At 37.9% G+C, this 14,374-nt stretch overlaps 1 protein-coding gene across 13 annotated transcripts in view; it reads right to left on the bottom strand.

Moving 5' to 3' along the window:
- The window catches only part of ADAMTS3 (ADAM metallopeptidase with thrombospondin type 1 motif 3), a 152,903-nt gene extending 143,438 nt beyond the window's left edge, over positions 1-9,465 (bottom strand). For 4 of the 13 annotated variants that reach the window (XR_004750290.1, XM_035324383.1, XM_035324389.1 and 1 more), the window contains exons 1-3: positions 6,003-6,105; positions 4,450-4,608; positions 2,359-2,492 (exon numbers count right to left, since the gene is read on the bottom strand). Coding sequence is in view for 10 of the 13 variants with exons in the window: in XM_035324383.1 (XP_035180274.1) it covers positions 2,359-2,492; positions 4,450-4,554 (239 nt within the window). In the remaining 3 variants the exon portion in view is untranslated. Of the gene's footprint in view, positions 1-1,135; positions 1,355-1,418; positions 1,537-2,358; positions 2,493-4,449; positions 4,609-6,002; positions 6,106-6,347; positions 6,375-7,082; positions 7,249-8,343; positions 8,444-9,255 lie in introns of those variants that run through there. The other 9 variants (XM_035324390.1, XM_035324397.1, XM_035324386.1 and 6 more) reach the window with 8 other exon arrangements.
- Between the last annotated feature and the right edge of the window lie 4,909 nt (positions 9,466-14,374).

Below are 14,374 nucleotides of genomic sequence, written 5' to 3'. Positions count from 1 at the left end.
ATGATTTTATACATACTCAGTTGTGGACAGCGGGGTGCTGTGTAATCTCCTTGTATATATAGACACGATACATATGTATAGTGCTCAGCCCCACTGGCTGGATGCACTGAGATGGCCACTCACGCAACTCTCAGTAATTTTTCCACTGACACGAGAGAAACAGCAGTTATTGGCTTCTGGGAATCAGCCCTCCAGGGTCTTAAAAAAGGATTGTATTTTCCAGAGGTTGCTCTCCCGCTCCCCCCCTCGTTCCCCCTTCATATATTCAATTGACTGAGGAGAACAGTGCCTTCTACTGGCAAGTGCACAATCTGAGGACTTAAGTAACGCAGAAAATGTCCGATACACTCCTTGAAATCTCCATTGCAAATTGTGAGAGATGCTATAACTATTATGACCACAGAGTGGCTGTTCTTTCCATACCATTTATTATAAGTGAAAGTGTGACAGCATGTTTAAATTTCTGGAATTGTCAAAGTAAACCTTTCTGCTAGGGCAGCCAACCAGGCTTGAGGAACTGGATTTCAGTAACATTTAATTCCCAGGGCTTCATAACCAATGAAGGTCATAAGTAATGAAAGTATGACAAATGTTGCAGTCCTAAGATAAGCATTTAGGCACTAACATTCATTACTTCTGTAGCCAAGTACTGCCCCGAAAGACATATACTGAGTATTTGAAGATACCAGTATTTTTAAGCAAAGGTGATCAGCAGCATTTTACAAAAACAGCACATAAAACAATCACTGGACAGAACAGAAAATAAATTCTCAGTATAGGAGCAGGTAAAGATAAACTTGCCATAAGAAGAGAGAGGACAGAGAATGGGAAGACATGAAAGGGTTTAAAGTCCTCTAAGAATTCTGTGAAAAGAAGTGCCATCAATGCTAGTTTACTATAGAAGAAAATTATGCTGGGATATGTTCTTTGAGTGTAATGTCCACCCTGCCACAGAGATACATCCCAATTTAAAATCTCTTTATGAGCAAGAGAGTTACAAACAATCCCTCAAATGTCTGTTTCAAGAAATCTGTGTTCAGCTGAAGCAACTGTGCTGAATACAGTGCTGGCCATTCCCTAGCCATTCCCAGTAATCAACTAAGACTTGTTCCCAGCGAAGAAGGAATATACTCACCTACCTACCACACTGCTGAGAGGACTGACTGCAGCTTCTCATTTTCCACAACTTTTTACTTATCATTTGTGCACATCCATGTAATTTATTTTGAACCAATCCCAAACCCTAAAGCACACACTGCATAAATTTATTTGTGGAAGGCCAGACATGCTGTTGATAGACAACAAGGATACCGTAAAACCTTCCAATAAAGGCCATATACTCCATCAAACCCCTTGATTCATGAGTAATCCCATAAAGCCGTAAGATTAGCCAGAATATAGCCAGACCAGCATCTTGCCTTATTGCATGTACCCCTCCTGTTGGCTTCATGAACTCAACACTCTTCCCGTGTAACTTGTTAATAAATGCTTTGGTTTCAGTCACATTCTTACAGAAATTTTGGGGGAGATACGTAGCTGCACAGAGAAGAAGTGAATAATTTTGCAGTACTCTTGATTCCTTTTCTGCCATTGATTCACAAAAAAAAAAAAAAAAAAAAAAAGTTTCCATAAGGACAGAGGGAGGGTTCACACTTAGGCATTCTCAGAAACACAATGATAATTCTAGCTTCTCACCCTAAAACCAGAAAAGACAAAAGCAGCACCACAGAAATAATAAAATGAAATATAAAAATCAATAATATCTTGTTGAAAGACTGTTCCTAAACACTGAGAATGTCTGATTCAGCTCCAATTTGAAGCTGCCTACGCCAAAGGGTTATGATGTTATCTTACTACCTCACAAAACACTACAAGTCAGTCATGTCAGTAGTTTTTGTTATTTCAATTTCCTTGATTCTATTACAAAAGGTCATTCTATGTAACAAGAATAAAAATAACAGCTTGAGGATGGTTGCCAGTAGTGCCTTCTTTTGTAAGCATTTTAATAATGACCACAGTTGGAACCCAAGAGACACCACTGTTCCTGTGAACTGCCAATGCCTCAAAGGGCATTTTAACTAGGACCATGTGAAGTTGCAGGCTATCTCCCATCCCCCACACATCAGCTTCAGCATCAGCTTATATTATGCCAGCACTTATAAAGAAGAGAGGCAAGCACTTTATGCGGCTACCTTTGTATTGAATGTATTTTGCATCTTAGTTGTTCTCTCCAAAGCTGAAAGAAAATTAGAATAAGCTCAAAGTCTGTTTTAACTCTTTTCTATTAATTCTCCCCACAGTGAGGATGGATGATTCTATACAGAACCTCCATGTAGACTTAGCATATAAAGTACTCACCTAGAGTGAATGTAGAATTGCCTGCAGTTCTGGGGAGGGCTGCTAGAGCTCTGAAGAGCTAGCACATTTTCAGTGTTAAGCGATTCAGACATCTGTCCATTTGCTGCATGGTGGCACTGTTGGGTAGCTGACACCTGGAACAGTGTGAAAGTTTGTAAATGCATACTCAGGACAAAGTCAGCTTTCTCATCAGGTGCTTTAAATGCTTAAGGTTAGTTTTCATTAAAGAACCACCCCACTTCTTTGTGTGCAATAGGCAGGAGCTGTGTTACTGCATATACATATGCCATTCATCTCACCAATATCACACACAAACTACTTTCATCTGTTAAATATTTGAACTACAATTCTCTCCAGAAGGAATCACTGAGATAATGAGGAATTAAAATCTCCTTCAGTCAAGTAACACATCTAAAGCACTTATCTATGCCATCGTGCATACTCAAGTCAGTAACGCCAGTAAAAAGCCGAACCAGGATCCTGTGATAACGAGTGTGGAAAATAAAAGGAGTTGTCACTATGGATACAATGGCAGAAGCAGATGAATACTGTTATTTCTGGACAACCCCAGTTCTGGATGAAAGCAGGAAAATTGTCTAGTGCAAATAAATATAAAAGAACCACAGGACAAAGTTCTTGCTGTAAATCTTGTGGATATTGACCCATACAATAGGTTTCACATACAAGAACACAGCCTGGATCAAAACCAGATGAAAAAATGAAAAAGAGAAGAAAGGCTTCAGAGCTGTTAGCACATCTGACCACTTCTAACAGAATCTAGGCATAAATTAGAAGCAACACATCAGAGTAAATACTTTCGTAAATATTGTTGGCATAGGAGAACCTTCAGCAATATTATAGGTATATTCAAGCGGAAAGTTGAAATGCAAGTATTATTTTTACAATATATATGTGTTGTATATACAGACCTATCCAATCACTTTCTTGTTAACTCATAATCGACAGAAGATACTAGTAAGCTTCTGTTTTCAATGGAACATACGTGACTAAATTGGAAATACATCATTTTTATTCAGAAAGCCTCACACGCAGGCTCTAACACTGCTAGAACTTTCTAGGTGTTGTTACTAGAGTTTGCTAAGACTACTGAAGTTCAACAATCTTAGATCTTGATGAGTTTTACTTTTAAATTTGCAGTGGAGACAAGTCTTTCTGAAAGTTCTTGAATCATTGCAATTGAAATATGGAACGAGCGTTCATATTTACTGCTTAGGAGTCTATTTGTACTAATAACGGGCCTTAAGCCAGAAGTACTGCCTGTACTACTGGTTGATTTATTGGATTTTTTTTCCTCTCTAATATAGGCAGGCTTATAATAAGACAAGAAATTGCTACTTTGCATTTGGAATTTTTCATCGTTGTTGTTTTTGTGCCAGTGGTGAAGTCACAGTCTATCTCTAGCACTGTATTAGATGCATATTTTATCTAAATAGACAGTTTTATACACAAAATCACTCTAGTACATATTCTGCACTGCACACTGTCCCCAGTGCACAGGGAAGGCTAGCACAGGCAGGATTTTCAAAGAAGTTGAAAGAGGTTTGACCTCAGGCTCATTTAAGTGCCATACTCAGTTAGTGTTGAGGCCATCACGACAGAGGCACACAGCTTCCTTATGCCCTCCTGAAAATCCCAGCCATGAGCTTCCATTTCTTATGCTGTGTAAGCAGATCATTCAAATTCACGACACTTCATGGGAAAGTATACAAGTAGGCAAGTATTGCCACTTTAACTTGAATTTGCTGGGACACTTCCAAATCACTTCCAGGAGGAATTAAAACAGGTGCTTTGTCTCGGCAAAGCAGCTTAAGCTAAAATCCTGATACCACTTGCTGCTCTCACATGGGGTCATGGTCGTTAAATATTTACGCCAAAACAACAAGAAGTTGAGATGAGAGAGCAGCAATGTTTAAGCAAATAAACCTCAGCCTCTCTGGACTTCACTTCTCTAATTTCTCTTCATGAGGATCCAACTGCTTTTAAAGATCATCAAAAACACAAGAGACACCTCCAAATACTGTTTAAAAACCATGAGAACTGAGCTTCTGACCTTACCTAGGGTCGTCTTACCATGTCAAGGCTGGGGTTATTTCCAGGGCAGCATGTGAGAGCTTTCACTGCAGCTGCTTGAATAGTACTTTGCCTGTGGATTAATGGATGACTTAGGCTTCTCATTCTTACCAGCCTTTACAATTCAGGAGAACACACAGAGGATTTCTTCTGAAACAGTTGAAGTAAAAAGACAAAAGTAAGCTAACCTCCTGACCTGTAAAATAACCTTGTAGGGAAATCTATTCAATATAGCTGCTCACTGTTTCTGGGAAAAGGAAGAGAAGAGGTTTGCAAGAGGAAACAATAACTTGTATACTCTTTAAGAGGGGAAACTACCACAGCAACCTGTTTCTAATGAATTTACATAGGGTAGAGGCGAGAGTATATCCAACAAGGACCAAGCTGTGATAAAGAGTACTGCAAATAAGCATTTAACAGATTTAAAGCAAAGGACTTCAACTGTCCTTACTGGCATTTAAACTAAGGGAGCACTCCAGTGAGATGCAGAAGCAGCTTTTTAGAAGACAAACTTTTCCTTCATCACTGGCCTTCTGTTTTTAAACCTCTATCTAATTAATATTTATTCACTTGAGTAGGTGCATAATAAATACAGCAAATAACATGCTTAAAAGGAAAGTGAGAGCTGTTCAGGGTTCCTAAGGAAAGCAGAGCTTCCTACAAAATATCATTTTCTGAATCTCATATCTGTTCTGAGAGATATCATGAGGAAAAAAACAACAACAACAAAAAAAAAACAACAAAAAACAACAACAAAACAAACAAACAAAAAAAAAACACAGAAAATCCTATTCAGTGGCAAGGTGATAGCAATGCAATTCAAAATGCAGGAACAGAAAATGGCAAATAAAAATATGGCAACATAAGAACAACTGAACATGTGAGACCAAATGCCCCATATTTTGCCTCTGTGAGTGTCCAATTGCCAAGGAAGACTGAATAAATAGAGCAAATCTATATAGAGAATGCTTTCACAGCTGTCAGGCTGAGAGAGGCAGTGAAAAAAAGAATGATTCAGAAGCAGCATTTGCACTTGAGTACAACACCTCACAGGCCCACCTGCCTGAACACCCACACTCCGGTGGGAGTGTAGTGCTCAGGCAGAGGCAGTCAGTAGTTCATGTGCTAAGTGCACACCAATATTTCTGCTCAATTTCTAGTAGAAGTAGAAGTTCCAATCCAAAACCAAAGAAGAGGGATGGAAAATATCAAAAAAAAAAAAAAAAAAAAGCTACAAAATCAGTCCAGCTTCACCATCAAATCCAGATATAAAAACAGTGTTGTGCTGACAGTCAAGCAGTATGAATATATTCTGAGGCATCCTTTTTAAATCAGACGAGTGCTGTATGCAGATTTACTTGAATTATTCCCCTGCCCCCCCCCTTCTGGATTTTTAAAGAGCAGCACATTCCCTTCCATACGATAACTATATGGAAAAACAACCACCCCCTCCTCCATCCCTCCTCCAAAAAAAAAAAAAAAAAAAAAGTTATTTACTCCATTTTACTCCATTAATTTGTTTTGCACACTTTGATCCAGTCTGGATTACTTACTTTTATTGGCCCCTGGTTACAGGAAATGCCCTACAGCATTGTCTGCCTCAGCAACATCCAGCATAATTAAAAAAAAATAAAAAAATAAAAAATGGCAAAACATCTGAAGAATAAAAGAAAACTTTCAGGTTTACTTATGTCCAATATAATTTCTAATAGGACATCATTCTATCAAGATCAGCAATAATTAAGGGGTATCAGTCTGTCCTCTTTCCATTTTTATTTCACAAACAGTACTCAGACAGCAGGAAGTGATTACAAAGTCTGGGAGACTTACTGTTCAGGAGAGATCAAAAGCTAACATGTACCTGTTACCAATGCATGAAAGTCTTTCTGGATCCTTACCTCCATAAACATTTCTCCATAAAATCCCATTCAGATCTTAAGTATTTCACAAGTGAAATCTCAATTTTGCAATATCTAAACAGTGCACCATTTTTACCTGATGCCAAAGGCATTAGTGCATTATGCTTACAACTCATTAGACTTTATCTGCATTTCTTCCTAGGAGTTTAAGTGCAGTTTAAGTTCAAAGCACTACTACAATAACTAGAAAGAAGAGACCTCATTTTTAAATGTAGCCCTAATCTCAAAAACTGTCTTGTAATGTTCTTATTTCTCCACTCTGCTGAGAGAACATGAGAGAAACAGGAGAGAAAAGAATGGAAATAAATACAAGTAATTGCCCAAGCACTGGAACTAATCAAGCCTGATTTCCTGCAGGTTCACATCACGTACTTGCGAGTACTGATTGCAGCTTTTCCTTTGACTGTAAATGTAAAAAGGTTCTATTTCAAGTCTGTTCTTGTGTGCAGTTATGTGTAAACTTGCACAGCAGCCTTTCTCTTATACTGTGTCACTTGTATAAACTTCATTATTTCTGATACCTGTATTGATTTATTAGATTCAACTGGGTTCAGCCAAAGAATTCAGAAGTTGTGGAGAAACGTGAATAAGCATGAGTTCAAGAGGGGCCCAAACATTCTTCAATTTTTAGTGGACTGTCTTAAGTAATAATGAAGAAAGTATGATTAAATCATATTGCTACAATTAAAACTGCTTCCTTGGATGATTCTTTACCTCAGTTTCCCACATTAAATTTAAAGTCTTAGGTTTTCCAGTGTACATTCTTCAGTTTCTCTTCAGGTCCACATTCAGTCGAGCAGATTTTGACTTGAGGACAAATTACAGGAGGAGGTCCAAAACTCAAGTGTAGTATTCAGCCTCATTCAGATAAGCCCATCACCTAAAGAAATTAAAGACAACAATAATATCGGTAACTGCTGCCATCCATTTGTTTCACTCGCTGCCATCATCATTCACCCAGCTTTCCCTTGTCATCTCCAGTGCAATAACATAATGCCCTTTATTGAATGTATGAATCATCAGACTTTAAGAACTTGGGGGAAAAAAAAATAAAAAAATTAAATCTCAAAGGCAGAAAAAGGGTTTATGCTATCACTATATAATATATAATATAATATACAATATATATTATAATATATAATATATCATATATAATATAATATATATCACTATATTCTATTTTAAATACCATAAGAAAGGTCTCATCTAATGATTCTTCTAAAGCATCAACAGCTTGCAACATGCACAATGATCCTTTGTCTATTCTATTTATTTGCTATTTGCTCCCTGCTGCTTTGTTGGAAGAGACATTTGCTATCACTGTCTTTTCATGGGTTTCATTCTACACTCTACTAGAACTCACCACTCACCAATTCTACATTCGAAATAGAACTAATGCTGCCCCAGTGAACTACCAAATGCTTAATGTCTCTCTCACATTTTCTGCATTTTGGGAATAGTTTATGCTGTGTTTCTATTTGTTCAAAGAGAAATGAAACTAACTCAAACACAAGGTGAGGCTGGGGGGAGAAGTTTACAAAGCACTAGCACAAAATATAACAACAACAACAACAACAACAACCAGAAAATATGTTTCAATGTTCCCCTAATTCTTTTGGCTTGCTGTGTAAAATGCCCCTTAATTTTAGCAACACCAGGAACTAGGATGCTCCCTTTCACTTACTACTTACACAAACCACTGAGTAGGATATACCAGGCAAGTATCTGAGCCCTTCAGTCTCGTTCTTGCAACGTAATAGCATCAGAGCAAACTCAGCTAATTAGATTGTCCAGCTCCAACTGCTGGAGCATGTTCAAGACTACCCAGCAAATATATTGCAAAGAGACAAGAGGTAATGAAGGAAGGGAGCAAGGACAGAAGGGGTTACAGACAGCCAGGTACATGGTGAAGGAAGAGAAAGACAAATATTTCAGTAGTCTGTTTGGTAGGGGGTGTGATCGATCAGATACCTACTTGCTCAGCCAGGAAAAGCAAGAAGACTTAGCACTTCTGAGTCAAAGGGAACTGCTACCTGATGCATCCTTCTCATTCTGCATCAGAGCAGAGGTTTTAGCTGGAAATAAAGAGAGCAGTTGCTGTAAAATTTCCTTGATGTATATAAAATAGCAAACAACATGCCTCTCAGTCATCTCAGTGTCAGCAAATCTCACAGGAAATGGTGTTTCTAACTGTCCTAGATGAAATACAAGTATAGACTTTCAAGTTTACTTAAATAAAAGTCAAAATACTTTCTGAACTTCAGGCTTACATGTTACAACTTGAATATTTAAAACCCATAATTGCAAAGCCTAAAAATCAAGCACATAGAATTCTAAAAGATGATGGGACAACTCAGTACTTTTTAGTCTCAGTATTTTTTAGATTGTTTTTGAACCCTTTTGGCTCAAGCAAGTGTACATTTCACTGACTTCTCTTTTAAGTTCTGTGGTACATTGTCCTCAGTCTTTTGCAAATGGTAAAGAACTGCTTCTAAGCGTCCCAAGTACTCTCCCTCGACAGCTTTTTCTTCTTTCAGTAGTGATTTCTTCAATCCATTTTGTCTGCTTTTATTTCACTAAAGCCACGTCAAATAAATGGAGACCAATTCTGGAGGACCACGTGGGAGCCGACAATGGAAGAATTTTGTATACCATCATTCTTAGATTCAAAGCCTTGAACCTAACATCCTAAATCACATATTCTTTTCCTCCAGCTTAGATTACAAAAGTAAAAGGAATAACTATTATCACTTTGTTTTACATCATACATAGGTAGTTTAATTCCCCTTGTAATTTGGCAAATCCTTGCAAAGTATTTGAGCTTACACACAGTCCTCCAAGGCAAAGGAAAATCCAATAAGTGATATGCTGTCAAACAATTAATTACCTCCAAAATCATAATTTCTATCTTCAGTTCAACTTTATTATTATCAACTGAATTATCTTTAATCGTTTCAGCTCCTAGAGCTCCCACTCATCTTGCTGTTTGAAGAGGTTTGTTCTGACAAATATTTGCTTTCCATATAAACATGCTGTAATTTACTCTCTTCTTTTGACAAGCCAAATTAATCCAATGTGTTAATTTGTTTGCTGTAAGGCCAGTTTTTCAAACATCAGCTAAGCCTCCTAACTTTTTGTTTGTTTGTTTGTTTAAAAAACAAAACAAAACACTCTTTTACTTGAAGTTAGAACCGGCTGGGCTCTTGTCAGCAAGGGAAACCACAGAATGTGCAGCAGTGGCTTGGTGAAAGTTCACCTGAAATTCAAAGAGCAGATTCTCTGATGGAACTGCAGGTCTACACAGATCAGCATTCAAGCAAGAATCTTTTCCTTTTCAAGAGTTTTCACACCATCCCATGTGTGTGAAAATTCTTGAAAACTCATGTTTCACACACACACAAAAAAAAAACAAACACCTTAAAACTCCCTCATACACCTCAGCTTTTCAGTCTGAGATGACTGTCAATAGGCCTGCTAACTCTACTTTACAAATGGACTCTTTTGCTTCATAATTCCCATGGGCTATGTTCAAGCTTTTTTCTGAGCCTGCCTTTTTTTTAAAAAAAAAAAAAAAGAAAAAGGAAAAAAAAAATCTTGTGAAAGCAAGCAAAAAAATCCAAGATATTATAAATGCAATGGTGGAGCCCAGCTCTTTCCTGCTTGTAGAGGCAATGGAAATAGAGTGCATGAAGAATGAACATAGTGAACATCTATAAAAGTATCCGTACTTCATGGAATAACTAACAAGTGTCATGGTCATTGACTCCCTTTCTTGCCTTGAATTTCTCAGGATTTTAAACCTTGGGGCATGACTAAAATAACACATCCATTGATTATGCCCTTTTGAATTGAGTTCATTAACTAGGATTAATATACAATGCAGACTTCCTCAAGACCATTATCTAGAGGTAACAGAGTCCCGTCACTTGGCATCATCTCATCCCACCTCTCTTCCCCTTTATTCTTCCCTCTTTCTGTAACTACATGCATGTTCTGGAGAAACTGAGACATTAAATTATGCTTCTCCTGAAAGTTGATCCTGCTGCCTTCAAACACTTATCTTTTCTTGAAAGTAAATAATTTTGGTTCCATTTACAGATGGCCCCGATCCTGAAGTTTCCTGAGCACACTCAATTTTCTGACTGAAACCAGAAAGATGCCTCCTCTTTTCAATACACAAGAATGAATGCAATGCAGCACTGTATCCAAGGTAGCTTCACGTTAACTCCATTTTAGGTAGAAGTCCAGCTGTAGCAACATAAAGACTAGATAAATCAGTCTGAGCTGAGGTTTAGACTGTGGTGCCGAGATTGCTGAGAGTATCACAGTTATCCAGCTTAAAACTAGCTCAGGAATCTTTACAATACTTTGCAGTCAATTCTGTGACCACAGCGTATGCATTCCCTTCTAGATATACAAGGAATTTCTTATTACAGTGGTTTAGGGAAATAGACTACTAACCAGCCCCTTATGTCTTACAGATTGCTACAACATGCAAAAGTCATGCAAAAGTGACTTTTGGTGGTGATCTACATGGGTTGGCATGCTTCAAGTTTTATTTGAATCTCAGGATCTACTGAATCTGACACCTGAAAAGCAAATATAATAAAAACTGCAGGATTTTATCTATTTTGCTTTACAGCTGTGCAGAGCTACATATTTCATATGATTTACACAGCAAAACCACTCATCAGCCCAGGTCATTTAAAAGGTCTTCAAGTATTGGATCAAGTTTCTTAAAAAAAGCTTTGCTAAGTTGAGACCATAAAGAAATCTGAATGCAGTATATATATGATTCGTGGTTTAATTGTGAATATTTTATGTAGTTCTGGTTACTACCAACAAGTGGTGCAGGATAACATTTCATTTTACATAAACCAGATTCTGTAGAGGTACGAAGAGTCAAATGTTCAAAGAATTTCTCTTACAGATGAACTTGAAATTGTGCACACAGACTCCTCAGCCAATCTTTGTATATCAAACTGAATCAGTAAATGTCTGATATACAAATACAACTTCTGCTATTGTAAAAAGAATAGTAAAATAGAAGGTCCAAATGCAAATTTGGCCTATGCCCAAGCAAATGATGCTATATGTTCAGCTGACCAGTGAAAATGGAAGAAGCAAAACATTTTCATAGTTAACTAACATGCTGGCTTTGAAAAGCTTGCCCAAAGACTAGTCTTGAGAACTGGCTGAAAAACAAATCATGGAATTTTGGGTTCCAAACATATGATGAGTACAAAATCAGCAGACAAATTTGTACACAACTGCTCACCTGAATACCAGACCATTATGACAAATGTCCCTTGCATCTGTTGAATCCTAGTGGTAATTTTCCACAAAATTTTTAATTTTACCTTGTTAGCAAAAATAATAACAAAGTGTCCTTCCTCAGACTCTTTCCTGCTCCTATATAAATGTAATATGCCCACAGATGGCAACTTTGCATTTTTGTACAACTGAGAAAGCAGTAAACTTCAGTTTAATGGGTCAGGAAACGAAGGCAAGAAAATCCTCATGCATTTCTCAAGGAATAAGTTTCTTATCTCTCAAATAACAGAGCTATTTCAGTAGGTTTGTAAAACATCGGGGGTATCTGCCTTGGGCTGGGAGAGAGCACTGGTACATTAAATTATAAGAAAGAAAGATAGTTAGCTTTGTAAAAAATCACGAGCAGTGGACCAATTACCCTAATTGCAACCACATCTATGATAGATAGGAACAAGATTCCAGAACCTCTCTGGGCAACCTGTGCCTGTGCACTGTCATCCACACCATTTATAAAAAATAAACTTAAAAAAATTTAAAAGTGTTTCCTGATGTTCAGATAGACCCTCTTTTTATTTCAGTTTGTGCCCATTGCCTCTTTTCTTATCACTGGTCACCACAGAAAAGAGCCTGGTTCCGTCTTCTTCTCACCATCCTTTCAGGTATTTTTATATACATTGGTAAGATCCCCCCCATCCTTCTCTCTATGCTAAGCAGTCTCTTATTTACCAACTCTGCATCTTCACATTTTGGTTGTTTTACCAAGCATGCAGCAACACAAGATGTTTAATGAGACACCACCTGGAACTTACCCTGTAAAAACAACAGAAATGCAGCTTTTGAATACTCTGGCTTGGCCAGCATTACAGTTTACCTCCAAAAGGAGCTGGTGTCTTTTCTTAATGATTTGGTTCATACGTACCACACAGCTCCTCCAGTCAGAAGCTCTGGCAAGGCACATGGGGATGATTTAAAAGTTACCTTCCTCAGTCTCCTTTGCCAGGAGTGAGCTGTCTCCCTTTGATAAGGGGCAGAGTGGAAAGCAGTAAAGAGCAACCTCTTAAACTCACCTCAGCAGGAGCTGGTAGAGGTCAAGAATCACAGTCCTGCTACTACTAAAGCCCTTCAATTACCATCCAATGTGTGGACATATATAGCATATGTGTGAAGTGATTTACTGGTTGCTCTGTTTTGCCTACCGAGTCACTGTTCTATATTTAACACCTTACACTTTGGGATACCTCAAGTATGACAGGCTCTGTGTAAAATTAAATTCTACCTTAAATCTTTCTGGAAAAGCACCCCGCTCCCCAGTTCTTAGAGTACTAATTTTCCTCTTGTTGCTCAAATCCTCCTGTAGACAAATTTTAATAGCTCAGAAGAGAGACCTATGGTTCCTTCCTTGGCACCAAGGATTTGACTGTACTGCTTGCTTTGACATGCTTGGTCTCCACCTGCATTTCACATAGTTACACTGTTCAGCTACAGCAAATTACTCGGCTGCCAGTCAAAACCCCAAAGAAATGAAGTTATGGTTTGGCATCAAGATAAGTGGTGAACATAAAAAAAAAACTGTGACAGTGTGCAGAAACACTATCCCTTCAACCAGATACAGTAAAAAAGAAACCAGCATTGAAAATATCCTGAAATATTCTGGACTAACAATCACGTTTGTCTAATAAAATATTTGTCTTTTTGCCCAAAATAACCTCTAAAATAACTGAGGAATAAGAGCTGCCTTTATACCTTGTTGCTGGAAACCAAATTGAGCCCACTTGGTGGGGCCAGTCCAAAGACTGCAGCAGGCAACAGGAGGCTGTTAACTGCCCTGGACTTCGACTTACTTCTTGATTGCTTTTAAGTGCTGACAGTGCAGTGATGTTTTATTCTCATTTTTATTTGTGCTGTAATATCATTCATAGTTCTTCTCTTGTCCCAGCCCTGCATCCTTGCATTTTTTTCATTTGAGCTCTCACTGATGTTATCCATCTGCGCTTGTTTGTATCCAGCTGGCCCTTGATAACTGCAACTGCCCACCCTGGATGACTCAGTAACTCATCTGTTACATACTGCTCTTTTTCAGACTACTTTTCCAAGTATCCATGTGGTTATTTAGGTTAATACCACTATACCTAAACCAGAGCTTTCAAATTTTGTATACCATTATACAGGAGAAGGACAGAAGCTCAGATAGTATAAACTAGCATAGTTCCTTAGAAAACAATGGGTTTCTACCAGGCAGTGTCTGACCTCTTCAAGGGGTAAGAAACTTTAAGGGGTAATAAAGGTCTTTTGCATCCCAGAAATTTTTTTTTTTTAATGTTATTGCAGCTAGAAGAAACAACAGGAAAAGAGGCACTGAGTGAAAAGAAGTACGAGAGGAAAGAACACTTCTTCATAGGCCTTCGAAAAAGCTAACACTTCTGGGAAACCTGCTGCTGATTGGTGCAGCTCCTTGTAAAGAAGACTTAGCCTACTTGGCTTTCATCTCTTATTTAAAAGAATCTCTTTAAAGTGAGAAGCTTTCCTGCCAGTTACCATACAACCCAAAGTATGTTTTTCTGAAATTATTATAGCGGAATCCAGACCCTTCCTCTTCTTGGAGATTCACATTTTGCCTACCACCTGCCATTAATAGAAGAAAAGTCTTTGTTTTTGTTTTGTTTTTAAATGAAAACAGAGACTTGATATAGTCCTCTAAAATGAATACTTTGTCTAGGAATATATTTGACAAC

The sequence above is a fragment of the Oxyura jamaicensis genome, chromosome 4 (genome assembly GCF_011077185.1).
Source record: "Oxyura jamaicensis isolate SHBP4307 breed ruddy duck chromosome 4, BPBGC_Ojam_1.0, whole genome shotgun sequence".
NCBI classification, from domain to species: domain Eukaryota; kingdom Metazoa; phylum Chordata; class Aves; order Anseriformes; family Anatidae; genus Oxyura; species Oxyura jamaicensis.
The sequence above is the reverse complement of the archived record's forward strand: the minus strand, read 5'-3'. Positions and strand labels throughout refer to the sequence as shown.